The 24100-nt window shown below is 41.0% G+C and overlaps 1 protein-coding gene across 1 annotated transcript in view; it reads right to left on the bottom strand.

Annotated features, from left to right (window-relative positions):
• LOC106112740 (chloride channel protein C-like) overlaps window positions 1-24100 on the bottom strand; it is an 81073-nt gene that overhangs the window by 29427 nt on the left and 27546 nt on the right. Inside the window, 1 exon segment of the mRNA XM_055800196.1 lies at window positions 7746-7912. Within this exon segment, the coding sequence (XP_055656171.1) occupies window positions 7746-7912 (167 nt within the window).

A 24100-nucleotide genomic window follows, 5' to 3' on the forward strand; every position in this document is an offset into this window, starting at 1 on the left:
AGCATACCCAATACTTGCAGCAGGTTTGCCAGCCCCATGACAGTCCCATTCACACTCTGACAGGGTCCTTGCTTCGGACAGTTAAGAGGAGTGCCTTGTGACAGAATCCAAAGGAGCAGGATAGCTGCTTCAAAACTCAATGTACTTGATCTGCCTGTTTATGCCTCCAATCTTCCTCACTAAGGTTTTGACCAACTGCACCAAACCTGTCTTTCAAACTCCTTACAAGTTTGTTTCTTTTAAAAATCTCACCACAGGAAAGCCATTTTTCTCACCACTTCTGAATTATAATACAAGCAGATCATGTAGCTGCATCTATCTGATAATTCACAGTACAACATTCACCTGTCAATTCAAAATGCTTTCTTCTTAGCACACTGTGAGCACAATCAGTACATAATCTTGGTAGAAACTGCCATTTCCTTTCTGCATATTCAGGGGCAGGGGAGAATCCAGCTTTAATTGTTCATGAAAAAAATGCATCAATAAAGAAGCTGAGCCTGCAGTTTTTAGACATATCAGAAAACGTAATTTCTTAGAGCCTGAAAACATTCCAGTGTAAAACATTTTAGGCTAATGGAAAGGTAATTTTGCCCCATGTAAACAGTGAAGTATTTATAAGGTCCTCCAAGGATTTCAATCAGACAGGCTGTTGGCTCATCTTCACTATCCTTGTCATCATATTTTTCTGTACTCATGCTTCTATCTTATATACTTGGTTATGAGAACTGCAGTAGCTACCAATAGACTTCCAAATGCACCAGATCAGCTGTGAGCTGTTACTCAGCCTCCAGCCTTTTCCATCAAAGAAGGGTGCTGCTGCCCAGGACTCCATGAGCCCTCCTTTTGACAAGCTCCACTGCCCTGTGTAGGCCCGCAGCTCCTAACCTTGAGGGCACAGCACCAGCTCCTCCTCTGATCCTGGACACTTTAGGAAAGTGAACAGCTAAGGGTGGGAAAGGTTTATTTTAGGTTGGAGGAAGGGTTATATCTGCTGGTATTTACTGTAGCATAGGAAGAGTAACTTGTTTTATTTTTTCAGACTCCACTCTAAAAATAAACAGTAATGCAACCAGAATCTTGGGCACCTTTATACAGTTTTACCAATCTAAATAAATAAAGTCATTGTGATTCACATAATACCTTTAGGTAGTAACTTCATTAAATAGTCAAAACTAGAGCAGGTCAAAAATCATCTTCTAGAGTTCACACAAAATTTTGCCTTTATATAAGACCTTTTGTTTAAAAACTTGACAATAATTGGTAAAGACAACAGATGCTGGAAGTCACGTGAACTAATTTCCCTTCTATAATTGAGAAGATTGAAAAATAAATTGGTTTGGCCAAAGCAACATAAGGAAGTGGGGCAGACCCAAAAAAAGAACAGTCACTCCTCCTTGGTCTCCTGCTTCCCTCTGTAGTCTTCCTCTTCCTGTCTCGTCTGAATATTCATATTAATATGATTACACTGTTTGCACGTGACTTTTTTCCTAAAAGACATTATTCAAATTTGGACACAAATAATTTCAAGATAAATTTGAAATTTGGGGTGAAATTTAACAGTAAAAAATTCCAAGAAAACAGCATCTCTGGTCATTGAGGATTAAGGCTGAAAAGGCCCATTAGCTCATTTTGTAGATCACCCAGTGTCACTTGTTTTTCCCCAAAATCCTATAAAGAGAGATAACCAGATCTCCTGAAAACTGCAGAGCTAAGTAGCCTTGTGTATCACCACCTGTCACAGAGCAAAAAAAGTGCATCAATAACGTAAGTATTGGGGTTAATATACAGCAGTAACTCTGCCCAGCTGGAATTTCACCTTCCATTCATGTTCAGATTAAGACGGCCATCGTCACACAGATTCAGGTGCACCAAGTCTTCACCTTTTCCTTTAGAGCAGTTCTAGATAATTTGGAGCCAAGCACAGCCTGAAGGCTCAAGCACAGCGAAGCAAGCTAGTATCAGTCTCTTGCCAGATTAAAGGGATTGCAAAGGGAGACAGGCTGGGTTTACCCACAGAGATGTGCGGGAGCTGGTTCAGGGTCAGGAGGGAGCAATAAGTCCTTTCACCCATCCCACATGGGCACCACCAACCCCACACTGAAAACAAGGCAAGGCTGTGCTGTTGTTCTTCCACGCACACAAAGCAACATCTGGCTCTGCCGTAGTATTTTTGTCAGGGGGTCAGTATTGCTGTTCATGGCTCATACAGTTGCTTCTCAGGTAATGGAATCACGCTAAACTCAAAACCCAGCACAGGAGAATAGGCAAAAAAAGGGGATTAAAAATGGTTCTTTGCCATGTTTGCTTGGGATTAAAAATGGTTCTTTGCCATGTTTGCTTAAGTGTGACGTAGAGGCAACTTAAAGCCCAAATGTCATTTTAACAAACCTCACCCACATCTCACCACCTTCCCTCCATCTTTTCTGTAGCAGTCAGGGTTCTCCCCAGACAAAGTGTAGCCTTGTTACAGGAGCTCCCTTTTTCTTTTGTGCAGCCAGAACAGGATCCAGCTTCTACCACAAACACTACAAAAGATGGGCTGGATGCCCTCTGATACGAAACCATTGCCAAGCCCACCTCCTGATGATGCCTCTCAGGATGGAAGTGTCAAGCAGCCATGACACACCCTGGCTTCTCAAAGAGGCAAGATGGGATGCACCACATGCATCTTGGTGAGTTGTCTTTGAATGAACACTTGTGTCAGCAAGACGGGTGAGGAATCTTTTGGTTTAGCAGTTGCTAGTCTAGGCCCAAACCAAAAGCACCCCCCTGCCCCCACAAAGTCCGGTGATTTTCTAAATCCAAAGCCTCATCTAAGAAGTTCACTAATTACCCCAAATTTTATAACAGGCCAAACCAGGACCTTGGATCCCAAATAGCCCTCAAACTTGGGTTGGCTCACATTCTGGATCCAATGTCTGCGGTGTGGGCTAAGGCAAAACTAGAAGGGAGAAAGAAAAAAAAAATCAGCCCTGCTCCATGGATCTTTAATATAGGGCCACCTCTGATACACTCTAAAAAAATATAATGAGACCACTATAATATATATTCCAGCCAAAATTCTTGGCTCCCAAAACCATCTTTATATGGCATGCAATACAGAAACACCCAGGAGACGCTATAAGAACTTTGACAAGGCTAATATTAAGCTAGAACAAAACAGAAGTACTGGCACCAGCTGCACTCAGCTCTTAAGTAAACTTGTCCCATTAAAAAGTAGCCTCTAAGATATTTTCTCTCTGAAGTGTATAGTAGCTTATAAAAAGCAGGAAGAGTTGCCAAGTCATAGATGTGTTCAAGTACTCCTTACCCTCATTAAAGAACATTCCCTGGCAGCCAGAAGCTTTGAGTGCTCCAGTGAACCAGATTTTATAAGGGGGGGTGTTTACAGTGGTGTGCAATGTAGCTGGAAATCACAGTACACTGTAGCAACCCTGTACTAGATACAGCTGTGTTTGAGCCTTGTCACCCAGGGCACAGAATACAACAGGCAGGGTGATCAATGATGTTCCAAAACAATAATGTCTATTAAGAAAAGAAATCTCAAGCCTCTCTGCTCCGTAGAAAAGTATCTAGAGATGCCAATGCCTAAATACACATTAGGTAATGAAATACCACTGAGGATCTAGGTCTCGCTTCCATTAGCTTCATTTATAATTGTATTTACAGAGGTGTCTTTATAGTAATCATGTACATAATTTAGGTTCTTAATGTACCCACTGATTTCCATAGCAGTTAGGAGTTAAATTCTTCTGTGGATCTGGACCTTAATGCCACCCCCCACCTTGTTCATGTAAAGGCTATTTTCGCTTCTCAGTTCAGTGTCTAGCACATCTTCTGCCTGGTGATGTTATCCAGCCCTCTAAAAGGAATCAACAAATTATCAAATACAGAAAGTCTTTTCATCCTTAACACCGATGAAAAACTAGGGAAGATAAGATCCACACTTTCTCTCTAACAGTGTAAGTGCTGAGAATGTAAAAACATGCATTCTCTTGGGTTTCTCATTTTTCCTCCCTGCTACCAGCAAGGCACTGTTTTCCAAAGGCTTTTCAGTTTCAGTTGAAGAAGGATCCCAATTTATGTGGCATTTCAGCAAGCTGCTAGTTATCCAAATCCTTCAGGCTGCATACACAAATACAATTTATCACCTGATTATTAAGATATGCTAGCTACCAGTTCCTACACAGTTAACCCCCATCCCTGTTATGATTTGGGGAATCCAGCAATGCACAGTGTATACATTTTGTGATCTTAGAGAATAACCAAGACTGAACAAAGAGGATGTAGACCCTGCCACACACGTAATTGTGTCACTGACACTTTCCCAGAGCAGCAATAATGTGGTTGCAAACCCTCAGCCAGTCTGACACAACCAGAGAAAGAGGATAGCCTGTGCAAAATTACACCTGGGTGTAGGCATCTGAAGATAAAAATGATCCCAAAGTGTAGCAAGTAATTAGAACTTAAAAACAGCAGAGCCTCACATACTCTGTGTGGTCACTCTGAGATAAAAGACTAAAGAAACAGATAGGCAGGCTCCCACAGCATCTGGATAGCTGCAGGACTAGTCAGAAAGAAAACAAATGAGAAATCTTGGTCTGCAGGGAAAAGAAATGGAAAGAAAAGTCATGGCCAGGCACCTTTCTGTGGAGTTTTGACTCAAGTTTCAAGCATGCTCAGAAGTGATGAGGAAACAGAGATAAGGAAACATGTACAGGGACTAATTTCTTTTTTAAGTGCCTTGTCTTAATCTGTGTATTTCTCATGCTAGGTAAAGTAACAGGATCTTGGTTTTCAAATTCTTACAAAGACTGCATGTTAGGCTTCATAGTTTGTTTCAGTTATGACATATTTTGCTTTAAGAGGCAGATTGTAGATCCAGAGTTCCCTTGAGTCAATATTCAAGGTTTGGGATGCCTAAGCTATAAGACAGCTCTAGGGAGCAGTCCACATCCTGGAGGTCTAAGGTGGCTTAATGGTGAAGCTGCATTTGTTTGAGGGGATGACAAGGTAGTATACAGCATCCAAGAAGTGTGCTGGAGAGACCAAGAAATGGGCCGGTGCCATAGAATCACAAAACCATGGAACAGTTTGGGTTAGAAGGAAACTTTAATGAACATTCCCCTGCCACGGGCAGGAACTTCTTTCACTAGACCAGGTTGCTCAAAGCCCCATCCAATTTGACCTTGAACACATCCAGGGATGGGGCACCAACAACTTCTCAGGGCAACTTGTTCCAGTGTCTCACCACCCTCATCATTATAAACGTCTTCCTTATGTCCGATTTAAACCTATCCCCTTTTAGTTTAAAATTGTTGCCCCTTGGCCTACAGGCCCTGGTAAAAAGCCTCTCTCCATAAGCCCCCTTTAGGTATTGAAATGCTGCAATAAGGAGTCCCCAGAGCCTTCTCTTTAACTCTCTCAGTCTTTCTTTACAGAAGAGTTGTTACAGCCCACTGATCATTTTTGTGGCCCTCCTCTGGATCTACTTAAAAAGGTCAGGAGGTTCACAACGGCCCACTCCTCAAGTCTGTCAAGGTCCCTCTGGATGGCATCCTTTCCCTCAACCATATCAACCGCACTACTCAGCTTTGTATCACCCGCAAACTTGCTGAGGGTAAAATCCTTCTATCTGTATCATTAATAAAGATAGTGAACAGTACCAGTCCCAATATGGACTCCTGAGAGGCACGCCACTTGTTACTGATCTCCATTTGGACGTTAAGCCATTGACTGCAACTCTTTGGATGCAGCCAACCAGCTGATTCCTTATCCACTGAATGTTCCATCCATCAAATCCATATCTCGCCAATGTAGCTAAAATGATATTGTACGGGACTGTATCAAAGGTCTTACAGAAGTCCAAGTAGATGACATCCATAAGTCTTCCTTTGTTCACTGATGCATTCACTCTGTCACAGAAGACCACTAGATTAGTCAGGCATGACTTGCCCTTTGTGAAGCCATATTGGCTGTCTTGGATCACCTCCCTGTCTTCCAAATGTTTCCATGATCTGTTCCATGATCTTACTTGACACAAAGGTGAGGTTGACCAGTTGGTACTTCCCGGGGTCCTCCTTTTTATCCTTTTTAAAAATGGGTATGGTGGTTCCCTTTTTCCAGTCGCTGAGGATTTCACCTGACTGCCAAGACTTTTCACTAGTTCAGATGTTTATCAGCCTAGTCAGACTATGTCTGAGAGGATTTAGACTGAAACTCGGCAGCCTGTAAAGTATCTAGCTATAAAATCTTTACCAAATTGTGATACTATGTATTTCGCTTCAGAGTATCAATATATCCTGTGACCGCGTAATCCAGAAACTTTCTGTAATGTTCCTGGAGAGGAAAGGGAAAGGAGTGGGAGGGAAATGCAATTTTATACATATTTGTATATACACATTTGTCCTACAAGTGAATAGGACCTCACTCTGAACCAGGAAAGCAGCTATAATTCTTTCCATGGACTAGTCATTTAACTGGATTACTATGGGAAATTTTATGGCTTCTTCCCCTCTGTTTTATCTGCCATGGTACATATAGAAGTCATCCATAATGTCACAGATTGTTTTTATTTCCTCCTACCACATTGCTGGCTCTTTTTCCTCTCGTGTCAAATACAGTTAGATTATACCCAGCACTTAGTGTGCCTGCTAAAAACTTTCAGATATGGCTGCATTTGGAAGTTATAAAGTGTGGACAGTGTGAGTCATCAATATTGTATTCTTCTAAAGGGTCATTTAAAACTAAGATATCGTCCAAAAGACCTCAATACTGGGAGAAATGACAGCTAAAGTATCCTGCAAACAGCTTTGGCTGTGGAGATATACTGCCCAAACATACCTTAAGCAAAACAAAAAGCCTTTCTATAGTAAATAAATTAATTGATTTTTCCTTCTATTTCTTCACCACATTACCTAATTCATTCATAGAGAATATCTTAAAAAATCAGCAATTCTGCTAATTATTTTATAGAAGACAACAGTACAGAGTTCTCACCACTTACAGATAAATGTAGACTCAGCACCTACATTTAGGAAAGAAAACTATTCTTATTACTGGTTAAAAGCACCCATGAACAGACCAAAGTTTTGGATACTGGTTCACACACTGGAAGATACACAACACTGGTTGGATTAGCATAAATTAAAAAATAAAAAATGTAACTTTTTTTCTAAGCTATTAATTTAGACTATAGTCAGTGGAGGCACTTCCAGAAGACAATTCATCCTACCTGCATTAAAATTCTATGCTTGGATGGCAGGAATTGCTGCTGAAAATGTACATCTTACAGTACCAAACACACGGGAAGCCCAGACTAGTCATCCAGAAGTCGGGTAAGGCAAACTCCACCATCAGGGACTCTACATACCCCGTTGTTTTTCTGCTCTATGGCACCTGTTCACAAGAAACAGTCACAACTCTCTGTGAAAACCTCTACTAGAATTCCCGTTGGACCAATTGAACCACTAATAAACACCATCTAACAGGGCATTATAGAGCACTTAACTGCTCTCAGGACTCTGGCGACAGTGGTAATTCAGATCATACCATAAACTTGAAGAGAAAAGGAGCCTCTTGTTTTATTTGTACAGCACATCAAACTGTGGGGACACTGTTCAGGGTCAGGGTCTCCTTTTACTCCTTTGTCCCTCCAAGCTCCGGCTCGCAGAGATCCCAAACAGTCTCTGTGCAGAACATGGCTTAGAAAACTTACAGATCAGCAACGTAAGAGACCTCACCATTTTCTCCTGTGATGAACAAAAGGTTCCATATCCAAGTAGGGAATGCATTTTAGCTTCAGGAGGGAACTGTACAGGGATGCACTGAACAAGTCACCGATCATCCTGGCCACCATGACAGCCAGCGTTACCGGTAGCAAGGACTGAACATCATTTGTGATCTCTACCTAAGGAGGAAACAGAGCAAAGGATTTTCCATTTTTTTCATATACCTGGAGACAATGGCAATGGTTGCACAGGACTGCCTACTTCTTTCACAAGGGAACAAGGAGCAATTCAGTCTGCTAAAAGTGGAAGGGCACTCCTCCCTCCTTTCCCAGGGATAGGTAATCAATCAACTCTTCCACCAGTCTTGGCTGATGCAGTGACAGCTCCCCCTCCCGTTCCTATCAGCTTGAAGCATTACACTTACATTAAGACTTACATCTGATTCCCATATTTCACATGGCTTGTAATAATTTTGAAGTATCAGAGGAGGGTAAGTAGAGATGGAGTAGCCAGATTGCTTAAAATAGCTTGGCATTGTGACAAATATTAAAAAATGCAAACAAATCCAAATATTTTTTCTTTCTTGCTGAGCTCAGGAGATATAAAATTGTTTTCCCATACTGCTGCTTCCTGACAGAACAAGCTCCTTCTACAAACATTGTCTTGAAGGATGCCAGAAAAGGGAACAAGAAGCTTTCAACAGAAGTCCAGCTCAGGAGGTCAACAGCAGGAACATCATGCAGTTACCATGCTGAACAACATTCAGCAACATGAGGCATGGTGCAGGCATCCCTGTCCCCATGATCACAAATCCATGAATGTGGCACTGCAGCACTGTTTGCAGAGAAACATATGCACAAATTATGGTATCTCACCTAAAACATCTTTCCTAAGTATACTTGCACTTTCTCCCTATGTGGTGAGGGTATGGTCAGATAAGCAGCAAAGTATGTTGTATGGGTTAATACTCTATCCCCCTCCAACTATTTGGTTTTGCCTCAGCGGTTGGACACAGCCACCGTAACAGCTCTGTGGGCTGAGCTCACTGCAGCGCAAAGGTAGGCTGAGTTCACTTGCCCTGCTACTGTGAACGTCTAACAGCTGTGGTGGCGGTGACTTAACAAACCACACCAGTACAACTGCCTTTGAATAAAGGATTCAGAGCAAATTCTCGTACACACAGAGTAATGTGAATGCACATAATACTGCTCATGCCCAACTCACAATAAAGTCAAATATTTTTCATGGTGAAAATGACCGCACAGAAACATTCTCTTTACTCTACCTTAATAAGACTTTTTTGTAAGACTTGACTCTATCTCCTTTCAGTTCCACTATTTCCCCTACTACTGCATCATATTAAAAAGGGATATTCATTAGCAATTATCTCGGGATTAAATATGCAAACTTTTCTCATAACACTAAGAGGCTTTTGCTCAGAAACTTCTAATTCAGCCAAAGTGAATTGCAGCACATTGCTGTTTAATAGACCTCATTAGCTACAGATTGTTAAGTACTCCAAGCATCTACATTCAAAGAATGCCAATGAACACATTTCTGTCTGATAAACTGTAGCAAATTTACCCAGGCTTATACTTTCATCCTCCTTCTGTCTCTGTTCTGGGTTTGGAAAGATAACATCCAGGATGATTTACAGTATATCCCAACAAGGGACGCATAGGGTATGGTCAGCCACATACAACAGGGTCATGCAACTGTCCTTTCTGCTTGGACACAGCCAGAGCTTTCTAATAACACCACAGCATTCTTTGAATGTCTCTTTAAACCTAGTATTGAACTGTTTTATTTAAAAACACCAGGAACATGTCAGTTGAAAGGAAAACAGCAACTGTGGGATTCTAAGAATTGCTTCATCATATCTGCAGCAACTGATTCACACAGATGGAGACTCCTTTGTTGTGGATTCCTTTAAAGGTTTTATTTAAAAGTATCTTGCTATGGGGAACTCTTCTAGAATAAAACCAGCATTAAAAATTAATATAAAACCACTCTAAAACGCTAAATTTAAAAGCTCTTGAAACTCAAACTCTAAAAAACACTCTCAAGTGATTGCTTTAACCTATACAGAGTATCTCCAGAACAGCAAGAGCCAGCAGGAACTGGCTTTTCAGCTCCCCTCCTTGTTTTTCATCCCATTTTATCCCTTCCTCCTACCCTCCCACCCTCTAGCAGTCAAGCTCGCCTGGCCCAGGCCCTCATCCTTTATTGTCACAAACATCCAGCAGCATTTTACATCTGCTATTGAGAAACTCTGAGGCTTGTGCTGATTTTCCCCAGCCCTGCAACCCTCCTGAGTGCTGGGATCTGGGAGGGGATGGCTCCTCTTTACAGAAGTGCATCAAACACAGCAAGTGCCTCTGGGTTCAGCATCAGACTTCAGTTCCTCCAAGAGTTAATGCCTGCAGAGCAGCAATGCTGTTTATCTTTGGCAGGCTAGTATGGTTGAGGTCATTAAAGAAAGACATGTTATAAAAGCATTTTGAGCAATATCTTTTGTATGTAAGTAAGTTTAAACTTCGGCCAAAATAGAGCTGATAGAGTTGTCCTGAACTCTCACAGCACATGGAAACTAGAGAGGCAATTTTAGTGATATGAAATTCACTTGGAAATAGGCAATACTAAAGCAAAACCATGAAGCCAATCTGCAGATGACATAGAAATCAATTATATCTTATGAGGCATGAGCATGAAAAACAGATAAAATTGTTCATAAAATTTCAAGAAAACTTTGCGTGAAAGTTTTACTCATTATGTGACCTTAAGATAAGGTGAAGGTATACACTAATTATAGATCAAGTTATTTATGAAGCCCAGCCTAAAGCAAAAGTTCTATTAAAAAATTACTTGATTTCACATCCAAGTATTTGGAGAGCCAGAGAAAACCTTATTGCCTGCTTACTAGGGACTCTCAAGTTGTGAGAGAATATTTATTAGCTACAAAAAACATATCAAATACAAGAATAAACTCCAGAGATCAAATGAGAAATGCTGGGGAAGGAAATCACAACAAAGAAAGATTCACACACAAAAGATGCAGTCACTCATACAAGAAAAAGTATGCCACTCTTAGCACCGGAGAAAAAGGAAGAATTCATCAAAACCTGGACCTACAGCCTAAGTCCATTAATGACAGGGAAGACAGCAATGCAGCAGCAAAGTTCTCCTTAGGGTATCTTGATAAAAATCAAGGAAGCACAAGTTAATCCAAGAACTGTGATAGATTCAAGTCATCTGACATAAATAAATGGACACACACAGACTTACACACGCACACAATATAATGTGCTCTTCATAAGGCTTCATTAGTATTCCCAGTTTAGAGAATGGCCGTCTGCTCCCTGCTGAGAGAGACAAAGTGCAGAGCCTCGGGACTGGCTGCATGAGGACGTTAGTGCTGGGTGATCTTGGGTGTGAATTTACTGTGTATTAGCTACTTTGCACTAACTGCCCTGGGTACCCTTGGTGCTTGGGAAGTGAAAAACAACATACTTTACCTTCAAAAAGGAGCCCGCCTAACTCACGCAAAAGCACTCAAAGTCAGCCTGCACAAAAGCACTCTTAGTAGGTACTAGAAGCATCCACCCAGGGAATTAGTGCCAAGTAACTAGCAGGCTGTAAATTCACACTGGAGCTCCCTGCATACTAATTCTCCCCACACACGGACCCTTGTAAGCCCCGAACAGCAGCCAAGCAAGCCCAGCCGCAGCCCAACACCATTAAAAGCCCATGTGGTCCGGGGCTGGAAGTTTATGCTGCCTCTCCTTTAAAAATACCTATCTGTTCAAACCAGTCCCTAAAGAATCTAAGAAAAGAACAAATTATGCAGTGTATTACAGAGGGAGAGATAAAATAAAGGTGACAAAAGCAGAGAAAGGAAGGGAGTAAGTTGGGGGCAGCCACCAAATATGAACTCCATGGCCATTAAATGTGATGTTTTGTTTATTGATATTCATTCCGAGCCTGCATTTTAGGGGCTGCTATTTAGGATGCAATTTACTCTCGGTGTATGTTGCCAGATATTTTTTTTTTCCTTTTGATCCTACGGGTGCGGCAGGCTGTGCCAAAAATGTCTTTGCCTAGGGCAGTCGTCTATGTAAAGCCAGCAGTGCTAATAGGCGCTGGAAGCACTCGACGCTGACACTTCATACATCAGCAGCCTAGTAAATTGCACCTATTTTTTTCAATATTCTCTCTATATACAAAATCTTGAAAAATGTCATTTACACACAGAGACCACAATTAGTTTATTAGCACAGTTACTCAAACCTATTTAAATATCTTCTTTGTCACTGGAGGCACTTTTCAACAACCCCCATGGTCCTGAGTTTCTCAGGCCTCCACATCATTATAATCTATTAGGCACCTTCATGTCAGCTCTGTTTTATTATATAACACATAATTATGCATTTCATTAACAACATCACCAGGCACAGTACATCAAAGGGAGAAAGGCAGCTGCTCAGGAAATTCAAAAGATGCAGTTTACTTAAAGCTCACTGTTAAAACCCTCCCCCACTTTTCAATCAAATTGTGGTTAACATGTTTCAAAGGTTTTACTCCAGCTCAGAGAGCAGAGTCCAAACAACCTCATTAGGCGCAAGGCTGCTGATACAGTGAATATTCCCTGAACCCTTCATACTTCAATAATGTCAAAAAAAAGATCATAAGCCAGCTACACAGTGCAAATCGATTTTCTTTCTTCTACTGGAAACCCACTTAGCAAGAGCGCTCTCTTGCTACTTGCAGCTTACAACGACAAATGCAGGAGAGAAGGCTTATAAAAAAATAAAATTAAAAAAATATATTTTGTAGCCTAATTCATTTTTCAAGATTTGTTCAAATAGGAGAGCTGTCTGGCAAACTGAACAAAAAAAAGACAGAATCTTCTCCCTTCCCATGATATAAAGACCATCGTACTTGGTAGAAGCAAACTCTCCAAAAGAAATACTTTTTATGTTCTTCATCAGGTCACAAACACTTAACTGCAAAGTCTGGAATTTGAAAAATATTTGGAAAAAAACAAGCGACTGCTGGACAAAGGTACAAGACAATATGTCTGAAAGCAAGTTTAAAAAGAGAGTGAGTGGGAAGTCTTGGTACTATCAGCCACATCCAGTTGTTTGGGAGCTGAGGTTGCAGCTGGCACAAAACACCAGCTCTAGGCACAGTTTCCTGGTCTCCATGCCACCAGATTTTGTGGAGGAGTACACATTCCCCCAGGAAAGCAACTTTTGTTTCTCTCACATACAACCAGAACTTCTCTCATTCGAAATTTTTGCTAGTATTGATTAAAGACACCAAGAATAAAATCATTCACAGTCAACAGAACATTACCAAAGGGTGGAGGGCTTGTACCCAACAGAAAACCTTTGATTGTTTTTTTCATGGAGCAAATGCCAACAAGGTTGCAAGCTGATTGCTTGACATAAAGAAGGGAAGGAGAGAACAATTCTCTATTCACAGCACTAAAAGAGCTGTTCGTGCAGCTTTCTTGAGAGCAGGAGTTTACGGTAATAATGTCTCCCATGATTAGATATTTGTATCATCACAGCCCTTTCATAAACAATGTAGATCTTCATTTCAGTTTCTTTAATCTCTCAATTATGACCTGCTGGCCCTTAGCAACCTGTACGTTGAACGCTTGAGTCACTTTACTTCCCACTTAATAATGTCCAGACAAACTATGAACTGAAATGCTGTTATCATGATCTGCTGTTTTCATCTGGGATTACTCCAAAAGAGGCACCTTCTTCACATATCGATCCAGCTGAATACTCCCTCCCTGCATTTCCATTAATCTCTCTCTTACTAAGTGAAAAATATTCCTTTCTTGTGCACTTCACCTTTAAAGAAATCTTTTACAGTCCTACGACTACATCCATTAATTCAATTCACTTTATCTCCTTATCACTCATCACTATCACTGCTGGAAATTTTTGGAAAAGTGGGATGCTGCAATACAGTAAACATAAATCTCCTAAAAAGACATGATTGTCATGCTAGCCCCAAAAAGTTATGCATTCATGTTCCCTCACACTGCTGAAAATGATTATTTCTTGCAGCCTCAGGCACACGAAGCTGTGCATCACGCTCTACAAAGGGCGGCACACCCAGCGTAGGTTCACTCTGAGGACATCCTGCCAAACCCCAGTGCCAGGAGGATTACACAATTAGTGGGATTCTTCCTCTTCCAGAGCTCAACTCCATTAACTATTCCAGGCCATTACAAGAAGTAGACAGCCTCTAGCACCCTAGAGCTTAATTACTACCAAGACAGAGTGCAAAAAAATGTCTTAGTGCAGGGCGCTTAGTTTTTCTCTTCAAGCAAAGTAGTTCTTATAATTCACACTCATGCACTGCTTCTTAATTTACCTTAATTCATAATGTTCAGTGAGATTTTGTCCCGTTTTTCTCTGATGTAGGTTTAAATATTTGTGGGAGTTTTTCTGAAGCCAACCAGCATTTTGTTGATGATTTCCTTGTTAAAAGAGAGAACAACTTTTTCTAGTTCCAAGACCAAGCACAGCAGCAGCAGATTGCTAAAGAAAATGTAGAAATACCCAGCACAGCTAAGTAATCCCTGGAAACATATCAAAATCCTTTAAGCCTCAGTCCTTGGGAACTTGAATGGAAGATGCTATGCAAATGTTTGATTTCTTGTTTCAGTCCCTCAAGGTCTATAAATACACCTGTTTTGACAGGTTGTGGCAATGGATGCAAGTGATAGCGGAAACAGTAAAGGTGATAGCAGCAACTCTTGCCAAGATCCCCTGGAAAGATATTTATCAGTGATTTTTTTGCAATCTGGCTCTTTTATCTTACATACATAGCAGACACCAAACCCTGAAAGGAGGTTTTAAAGCTGTCTAAAACCTGTGTCTCAGGAAGGTTACACTGGTTCATGTTGTGCCAAGTGAACCTTCTATTAATAAAAACAGCAGCATTGTGTATGTGCACTGCTGAATACACCTAAACATTCAGCAGGCTCACACATTAAATCTTTTCAAAACAAGCACTGTACAGTATAATAACCCAGCTAAGCAACCTTGTACTTTTTTAACCCACAGTATCACAGAATTCTTAAAATTAGCATTCATGAGCGTTTTTTAAAATAAGATAGACAACTGCAATGAATCTCTGTCATATTTAAGTGATGCTAAACCAAACATCTCCAGAATGCCATAAAGAGAAGAGCCCAGTGACTACAGACAGCTGCAGAGTGGACAGTGGATTTAGCAAGGCTATTTGATAAACGCTCTACACCATGGGCTACAGGCTTCATTTCAGCTTTAAATTCAGTAGGAGTTTAGGCTTTAAATACCAGAACAGAAAACTTACAAAAGCTTGTTCACAAAATGAGCTTAGGTATCCATTCACTGAGCCTCCAGTTTCTTAAATAAATGCATTATGAAATCTGAGGTCCTAAAAACCATTCCCCATACCCTTCTCCATGAGAGTACAGTTTCACTTATTTCGTTTTCCAGACAAGCTACTGCCAAAAAACACACAGTGCTCTTCCCCTAGTTGGAGCAAATTCAACAGAAAATAGTAGGACTTGATGTATTTACCAGTTTGCTGATTATGCATTGCTATTCCAATTGTTTTGGGATCAATTTGAGTAAGACTAGGATCAGTACAGCATTACTCTGCACCTCCCCTTCTTTGTAGAAAGGTGACATCACTTGCAATCAGGTTCTGAAATAACATTAAATATACCATTCAAACACACAGGGCTCCTCCTGACAGGCAGTGTAAGCATAGCGAACGTGTACCCAGTTAGGAATAACTGTAGGCTTGGAGATTTTGAAAAATTGTTTTGACTAGGGTTTAAACACTTCATTAGAAAAAAATCAGGAAGCTTACTAACAGAAAATTAGACCCTGTCAAAACAACTTCTGTGAACCATCACAGGTGTAATCAAAAACATTAAGTGAGCCCTAAAGTATTTAAGTGTGACGGGCTGATGCATTAAACAGCCTAGCATTGGGAAGAACCTGCCAAATGAGTTTCCAAATAATTAAGCACTTCCTCTGTCTGCTTTTGAAGGAAACATGATGTGAAAAATCTTGAATACTACATGTTTTTCCCAGCTTCTGCAAAAAAATTTTCCTTTCTCCACCAAAATCAGGTGGAAAACTCTCTCCTGGGGAGTTAAAATGAAGACTGTAGCCATGGGGAGAAACCTGACCACAGCTAAATTCAGTATTGATTAACCCTGCTTCAGCAACTGTTCTGAACTATTTTTAAGCACTTAAGAAGAGAAGAATTGGAACCTGACCACTGAGTAGGCACATACGCCTTCCTGCGTTTCTGGTGAGGACTCCATAGTATGTGCCTTATTAATCAGCAGTGCAAAAAATGCTTCCTGATCCAGAGCACGTACACGTGTATTCATTCTAAAGTGAGGGTCAAAATCCCAACAAATGCTGACATGACCTGTCATGAGGCTCCATTACTTTCTCACACCGGAAAGGCTCTCCTGAAAGGCAGCTGTGTGCTCCTTATCATTTTTTCTCCAGAGCACTGGCCTATGTTTGCCTGAGGAGCCTAATGTCCCTTTCACACCCCTCCATCTTAAGCAAGTCAGAGGAAGGCACGATCAGAGATCTCCCAAGGTCTATGCTGCCAAAGTGTGCTGTGACGATGTATTCATTTTTTTCAGTCCGTTCTTTCCCTTGTCTCAAGCATTGCATACACGCTGCTAAACAAGCAGGAGAAAGGGAAAAGTAGGACGCAAGCCTCCCAAATACATTCTCTTTTCTTTGAACAACGGCCAGGCTGAAGAAGAGCATGAGATGGGAGCAGTATAACCACAGTAACCTGAGTCTTCATGCTATGTGATCTGAAGCACCAGACATCTCCACTCCAGCCATCTCCACAGCTGTGCAACTTCATCCTTTCTAAAGCCAGGCACCGCTGTTTCACAAGTTGCACCAGCAACTGCAGCAAAGTCACCTGCTGCTGCATAACCCACCAGTGGACAACTGCCTGGGTGGCCACTGCCCGTTCAGGGTGTTAGTGTGTTGGGGTTTTTTTAGAGGTGCAAGAAAGCAGCTCGGGTCTGGCTCTGCAATCTTGCCTGAGGCACAGCCATTAGGCATTCAGGTGTTCTTCCATCATCACTCTTCAATGTTTCAAGATGACCGAAAAGCCGCCATTAGGACAAGTCCCACCATTTAAGCTCCTCTTTTCTGCAATGCTTCTACTTTTCACATGCTTTCACAGCTTCCCCTTGGTGCCTGCTTCCATTCAGTCTTGCTCACAACAGCAGCACGCCTTTCACCAGCATTCACCGCCACCACCATGTGTGTCCTGGACCCAGTCTTATTCCTTTTCCCAAAAGCAGGAAAAATGTTGAAACTGCAACAAAATGTGTTGTTCTCCTGTCTTTAGCAGAGGGGGAAGGCCACGCTCCTCCTTAGGGATTTGCCTCTCTCAGGACCTACAGTAGGAGCCTTCTTCCCCCTGACAGACCACGTCCATCCCAGCAGCTGCTGTGCCGTGTAACCACTTTGCTCCTGTTTCAGCTGGGTCCAATAATCAAACAGGAATTTCTGGCCCTGACCCCCCATTCAGTAGAGCACCCAATTACATGGGGGTTTTAATTCAAGATGATAACAAACCCCTCAGGCTGGAAAAAAAGAGATATGCTTATTATGGTAGCTTTTGTCCCAGAGATAAAGCATTTCCTCAAAATTTGGAGAAAAACACTATTGGCAACGTTCTGAAGGCTTTAAAGTTAAAAATATAACAAAACTTAATGGTTTCAGATGCTTTTCCTGACAATGTAACTGAAAAATGTCTTTAACTTGGAAACAAATTAAATTTGCCAAAGAATTAGTACATAAGACAGCCCAATTTGATTTTGTAATTTGAAAAAAATTAAAAACAGATAAGATACTGTGAATTAAAAATAACTTTTGCACATTAAATTCTCATGAACTTTCATTAAGGTTTGTATTACATGTCCCAAATGTACAATTGTATGTTGTAATACACTAGATCGCCTTATTTATAAAATACCTTTAAGGCTACTGAAAGACAGAGCCAGAAAAATGACTATATAAAAATGTTATCTTCTTGCATTACAACTTCATTTCCAATGTGTGTATTTAAAACATTGATGCAGTCTCAATTTCAGTATCTCAGATGCACAACTGAACTTTCTAAAAGTTCAATGCCAATTGAATCCATGTACAATTCAGTCATGTCTGTTTATTTTACTGATAAAAACCTGGTGCCAAAGCTGAAACAGCTATTTTAAAGATAAAGCTGGATTCTCTTCTAATTTGTGAATTACCTACAGACTAACCCATTGTTCCCTAGTTGCAGTTCTTTACAGATGATGAATGAATGAATTGGAGGGGACTTCTTCTGACTTTCTTGGGCTGGGCTCACAAGGCTACCATCCAGAAAGAAAAAAGGTTTTCTTTCATTTTTCCCTACATACTTTTTTAATGGAATGTTCCAGTGGCTTGACAAATGGTTTATCATCCCTATTGAGCAGTATTTTTTAGGTTAAAACCCAAAAAGCTTTCATTTAGAGTATTTTGGCATCTCTTGAGAATTTTAAACTTGGATTCACCTTGGCCTCTCAGATTAAACTACATCTCCCACGATGCACCGTGGTTGCTGCCTCCTTCCTCAAACATACCAAGAAAGTCTCTTTGGTGTTTCATGGGAAATATTTCATTCCATACAGAAAAATGCTAACATGAAACAACAAAGCTTACAGCAAGATATTTTAAATACTTTTTCTTTATTTCCGTTTTTCAGATGTTCAGCTTTTTGATGAAATGTCAAAGGTGTTTGTAAAAACAAATCTGAAGGCCTAATTTTCAGTCAAAAATAGAGTAGAGGGCATTTTTTAAAATCATTCTAACAAGGGTGGTGCTGAAAAAATGAGCTGTTGCAGACTTCCATGTTTACAGTCACTCACACCACAAAACTAGGCACTGAAGAACATTTTGCTGTATTTGACCATAAGATCATACTAATCTTATTTGACCATAAGATTTTTTCATGTGAACAAGAAATTAATGTATTTCAAATCTGCCTGTTCTCCTGCTTGATGGTACGCCAAAAGAGTACTCAGCACTCAGAGAAGTTTTCTCCTGACACCTCAGCAAACTATGAACCTTATCAAGGAAAGGATCACTCTTTGGATGGTATTACAAGTTTGGATGGGAACTTCCTTCTCTTCAACTAATCAGATGTTACACCACATTTTATATGCCAAAACCAAGACTGGTTTCTTTTAAGACCAGAAGGATCGATTAAATAATTCAATTTGATATCTTGCAAAATATCCTGCTTCCTCATGCCATAAGACCTGCCCTGAAGAGCTCTTCATGGACCAAGATCAAATAGCCTCCGTTTTCTGAAGCCCACAGCATGACAGTGCCACAACTCAAGTCCCACCGCTTCAGGGTCAGCTGGTCCTCACTTTGGGAAAAACATAAGGGCACTGGTACACAAGGCCAGCTTCGTGCCAGCACTCATTTTGTACACTTAATAATTTACCAAATAAAAGTAAGGCAAACTGGGTGGAAACTGTGCCTTACAGAAAGGCACCTGCACTGTAGTTGGTGTTTTAGTCAGATGTTTAAAGGGTATTTTTATTGTTCCCTTCCCATACTAGATCAAGATCCAAGAAGATTGCAACTACATGAACAAGCCTCACATGAGGCACAGTTTGCACTGAAGACCCTTTGCACCATTAAGTTCTGCCAACTCTGCAGAAACAGCTCCTTGAGTAACATCCAGCTCCCTTCTCAGGCTCTCCCTGTTGGTTACACAACAGTCCCGGGTACTCATAAGCCAGAGGGGTCAAGCCCCAGAGAATGGCCAGACAAGACAACCATTTCGTACCATGAGCTGCTTCCTTCCTTACTTCCCAGCTCAAGGAGCAGAAGGGAAGAGGGAAAAGCAGGAGGTCTGGGTGGCAGAAACAGCCCCCACCCAAATGGATGTGGAGGCTGCCCAGGACAAATGGGCGCTGCTGGTTTGTATGACGAGCAGCACGTGCACCACCAGAGCCATCCTCCCTCCCTTCTCAGGGAGATCTTGCCCTGCCAGCAGCCAAGTAATAATAGCAACAGGTAACAAGGGGGCAGCAGGCAGGCTGGAACTGAAAACTGAAGAAACATCATTCGTGTTCTGACAGATGTGCAGAACATCACAGGGAAAGCAATTCAATGGGCAACCCAGCATTTCTGCTAAAACTCTCTCTCTGCTTCTCTGCATGTAAGTTAATTAGATGCCCCCAAAAATCACTCAGAACAGCACAATATAAATAATTTGCAGAGGCGAGCAGGGGAAATTCACAGAAATGCTACAAGGTATAACCGGGTACCAACCAAGACCCAAACACCGCTACTGGCAATCCAGTCCATGGCTCCCCAGCACCACAGAGGAGGAAGCTGAAGTGGAACATAACACAGTCCAACCACTCCCAGCACGTTGAAAGGCACACCCATTCAGACTTTTTCTGGCATCCCATTAGGCAAGAAGAAATCCTAGAATTTATATCTGTTAAAATTTACATTTAATCCAAAAGTAATACATATCACAATTTTGTTGCCCAGTTAACATACAGTTTACCCATCCTTGCCTGTAGAATAGAACTGTCATCCATTAGATCAGGCCTCATTCAGAAGAAATTTAATTTAAATCAACTCTATGTTGTCTAAAGACAACCGTATGTTGCAACACAGACAAGGAATGCCATGAGCAGCTAGGATTGTTTTCACTGTTTGGTCTTCAAGCACCAGCTATGTCATTTTATCTGACACCTCCACCCAACAAGGAAAGATTCAGAATTTATTATTGGTTTAGCATTTTCAAAACCATCCTTCCTGCTGGCATCATCATGACTGTAAACCGTTCAAAATGCAGCATCTTGTGTCCTACAACCATTGAGCAACACAGCTGTTTTAGAAGTCTTGAGCTTATTTTTCTAACATATCACCATTCTGCTTTTCTTAAAACTTCCTTCTCATTAGTTGGATTGGGTCTATGCTGTATCTTCACGTTGCATATGTAAAACAAGACGCGTCTGTCATATATACGGTAAGTGCCCACAGCTGATGCTCTACTTAAATTTCTTGTGCAATGACTTCAGCTTCTTGAGTTACTCTCTCAGAGGAAGTGAGAAGATTAGCCACAAAATGTGCAGCATTAGGTCCTGCCTATAATTTGAGGTAAGCACATTTTACCTAAATTAGATGTACTGAAGAATTACAGAGAGAGGGGGGAAGTTAGGGTTTGATTGTTACTAACTGCTGATACAGTTTATTTTATTGCTCTTACTCAAGACAACGCATAAGACTGCTGTGAAGCATGTCAGGAGTATGTATTACAACTGAGGTATCCAAATTACACAAAAAATAAATGTTCATTTTCATTTCTTAATGGAATGTATATAACAAAGATGCCAAATTTCTTAACTATAGGACAGTGGTCACTTACAGCAGTGTAGTTTATTAAATACAGTGCTCTGCCAGTGTTCCTGTCTGGATGTAGGCATCAGAAAGTAGAAAGCACAAGCAAACCTCATCTCTGAGTCTTCAATACTGTCTTATGAACCAGATGATTTTACATACAGCTGCTTATTTCTGCCATATTACAGATGCAGACAGACATCAACAAGCAACTTCTGATAGAGCTCTGAACACCCATCAGATGGTCATTTTATTTCAGTACCAACACTATGCCCATAAGCACAAGGCATTCATTCACAGCAGCCATACCCACCATTAGCAAAAGACTCAAGGACAGACCTTAGGTGGTTTAATCCCCTACGGAGTTTTCCCTTTGGTTTATGTAATGACATGGCATTTCCCCTTCCAAATCCTAAGGAATACTCTATTTTCTCCTTTAGTCTACATCTGTCAAAAGACTGATACTTCCATGTTTCACACTCAGAGGAGGATTCTGAGCTTTAACCTTTTCAGAAGTAATTGCATTCCCCATATTCATCAGAAGAGATTTCTTGGAGAAATAAATTAGACCAATAAACTGATACACTGCTTTAATCCTGTTTGAACAGAACAGTCAAGAAAGGTAAGAGAGGCATGGCTGTTTTCTGTTGTGTGTAACAGAAATGAAGGCAACCTGGGTGACAAAGGATCAAAATAAAGCTTCTCTCAGCTTGCACACAGGGGCATCAGCAGTACTGGACAAGAACACTAATCGTAGGCTAGCCCAGTGCCACCTTTCATCTTTAAACCTTGTTATTGAGAGGTAAAAATACAAAAGGAATGATAAAAATACAGAATGACCCAGAGACAAGACACACTGTAGGAAGATGCTATTCCTCTTCCCACATCTAGAGCACCCTGAGACCAGCAAGCTCAGGACACGTGACACTTAAAAAGACGTGGGAGACAGAAGGCTGTGGGAAGGCAAGTCATAAGGCTGGTCCTTATACTTGCCAAGGAAAATGTCACCACATCTACCATTTGCTGCAAAGAGCTGAGGATGAGGGTCAAGTGGCAGCATGGGGGGTAGAAAGAGGCAGCCAAGAGAGAAGAGGTGGGCAGATGCCTGTGGGGTCTGCCATGAAAGGAAAAGAGAGGAAAAAAAAAAAAAAAAAAAAAGCATCTTACAAACCTGTTCACTACAAATCCCACATTCATAACTGTTTCCAAATGGAAGGCTGTGTGAAAAGCCAAAGCAAACATTCTCAATTCTTTTTGAACCCATCAGACAATATAGGAAAAATATGTGCATTTTATGGTTTGAGGGCACAACCTTTTAATTATGTGTTTGCATTGTCATGTCCAAGACCTTTTTTCTCCTCAAAAATTAATATTTCCTCAAGCAATGCAGCTATTTATCTTGGATGAACATGAATTGAAACACAATCTGCCGCTGCAAGAGTGGCGCAGCAGAGTTATAACATGACACCTAGGGGAATTCAGAACGCATTGCAATGCAATCCTCATCATTTTTCTAGTGCCTTTTCAACTGAGTTTCCTACAGTTCTCTTAACAGTTTCCAGCTATTGTTTTGCATATGCCGTACATGCAAGCTCACAGAGGCACTTGGAAAAGAAAAAAAAAAAAAAAAAAAAGAGTAAGTGCAGGTAATGGGAAAGGCAGGGAGAAACAGAAGCAAGTAAAATGCAGGCTTTTTCTCTCTACTGGAGCCGAATAAAACACCGTTCTGTCATCCAAGACCAGCAAGTGTTCTGGCACGTAATCACCTCTCACTTCCCTGTGATGAAGCACAACCTCATAAGCACAAAGCTAAGGAAGATGCTTTTGCCACTAAGGACTTGTATCTTCAGCAAGACCATAAAGTAATGGTTTACAAATGATACCTAAATTCATAGAATCATAGAATGGTTTGAGGTTGGAAGGGACCTTAAAGATCATCTAGTTCCAACCTCCCTGCCATAAGTAGGGACACCTTCCACTAGACGAGGTTGCTTAAAGCCCCATCCAACAGGTCTACCTTGGAAAGGACGTTACATTTAGTGGTAATTGGGGCTGTCAAAAAACTTACACCTAGTGTTCATGCACCAACATTTCCCCCTTCAAGTATTACAGACATAGTAGCTGGCCAACAAATCATTCAGTAACTTCTGAAAGATGCCTAACAGCAATAAAAGAAGCAAAAATACCAGAGTGTGTTCATACTTATCGGATAAGTAAGTGCTAAAGTACCAAGAGAACACCGAGGGAGGAGTGTTTCCATAATCAATCTAATTATTATTTCACAACAGAGAATTTTTTATGCACATACAACACCTTTCAAGCTAAACATTAAAAAAATGCTCCCTACACAATTTACACAACCTATCACTAAAATGAACCGAGTTCAGAGCAAGTGCCAATAAACAGCTGCTTTATCAAACACTGCGCAAGAGCGTATTAGGAGGGAAAATCCTGGCTTGGTCACTCCAGGTAAATCCTGACATCTGCAAAGATTTTAATGAGATCCTTTTGGGCAAAGTCAGCCCAGCAGCCAAGACTGAGTTTAGTCATGGGTGAAATTTCCACACACAGTAACACTCACAGGACTTGAATGTCCTGCTGTGGAAGGGTGAAAGCTTCCCCCTTGTGTCCTCCACACCACTACTCTGTTGACTAAGCTGAATTTCAGCTGTGCCTTACAACTCACCATCGCCAGGTGTTGCAGCTGGGGGGAGCAAAGAACATCCTCTCTAATTATAAGAGTATTATTCGCAAATCCTTTAGCTTTCAAAGGTTTGCCTGTAAAGTATTGTAGCGCAGAGTCAAAATCTTCTGCTATAAAAGGGGGGGGGAGTAGGAAAGATAAGTATGAAACGTTGTTCCAAGAGAATCTCAAACTTTTGAATTTTATAAGGCATAAATTTA

This window comes from Falco peregrinus, chromosome 3, assembly GCF_023634155.1.
Source record: "Falco peregrinus isolate bFalPer1 chromosome 3, bFalPer1.pri, whole genome shotgun sequence".
Lineage (NCBI taxonomy): Eukaryota > Metazoa > Chordata > Aves > Falconiformes > Falconidae > Falco > Falco peregrinus.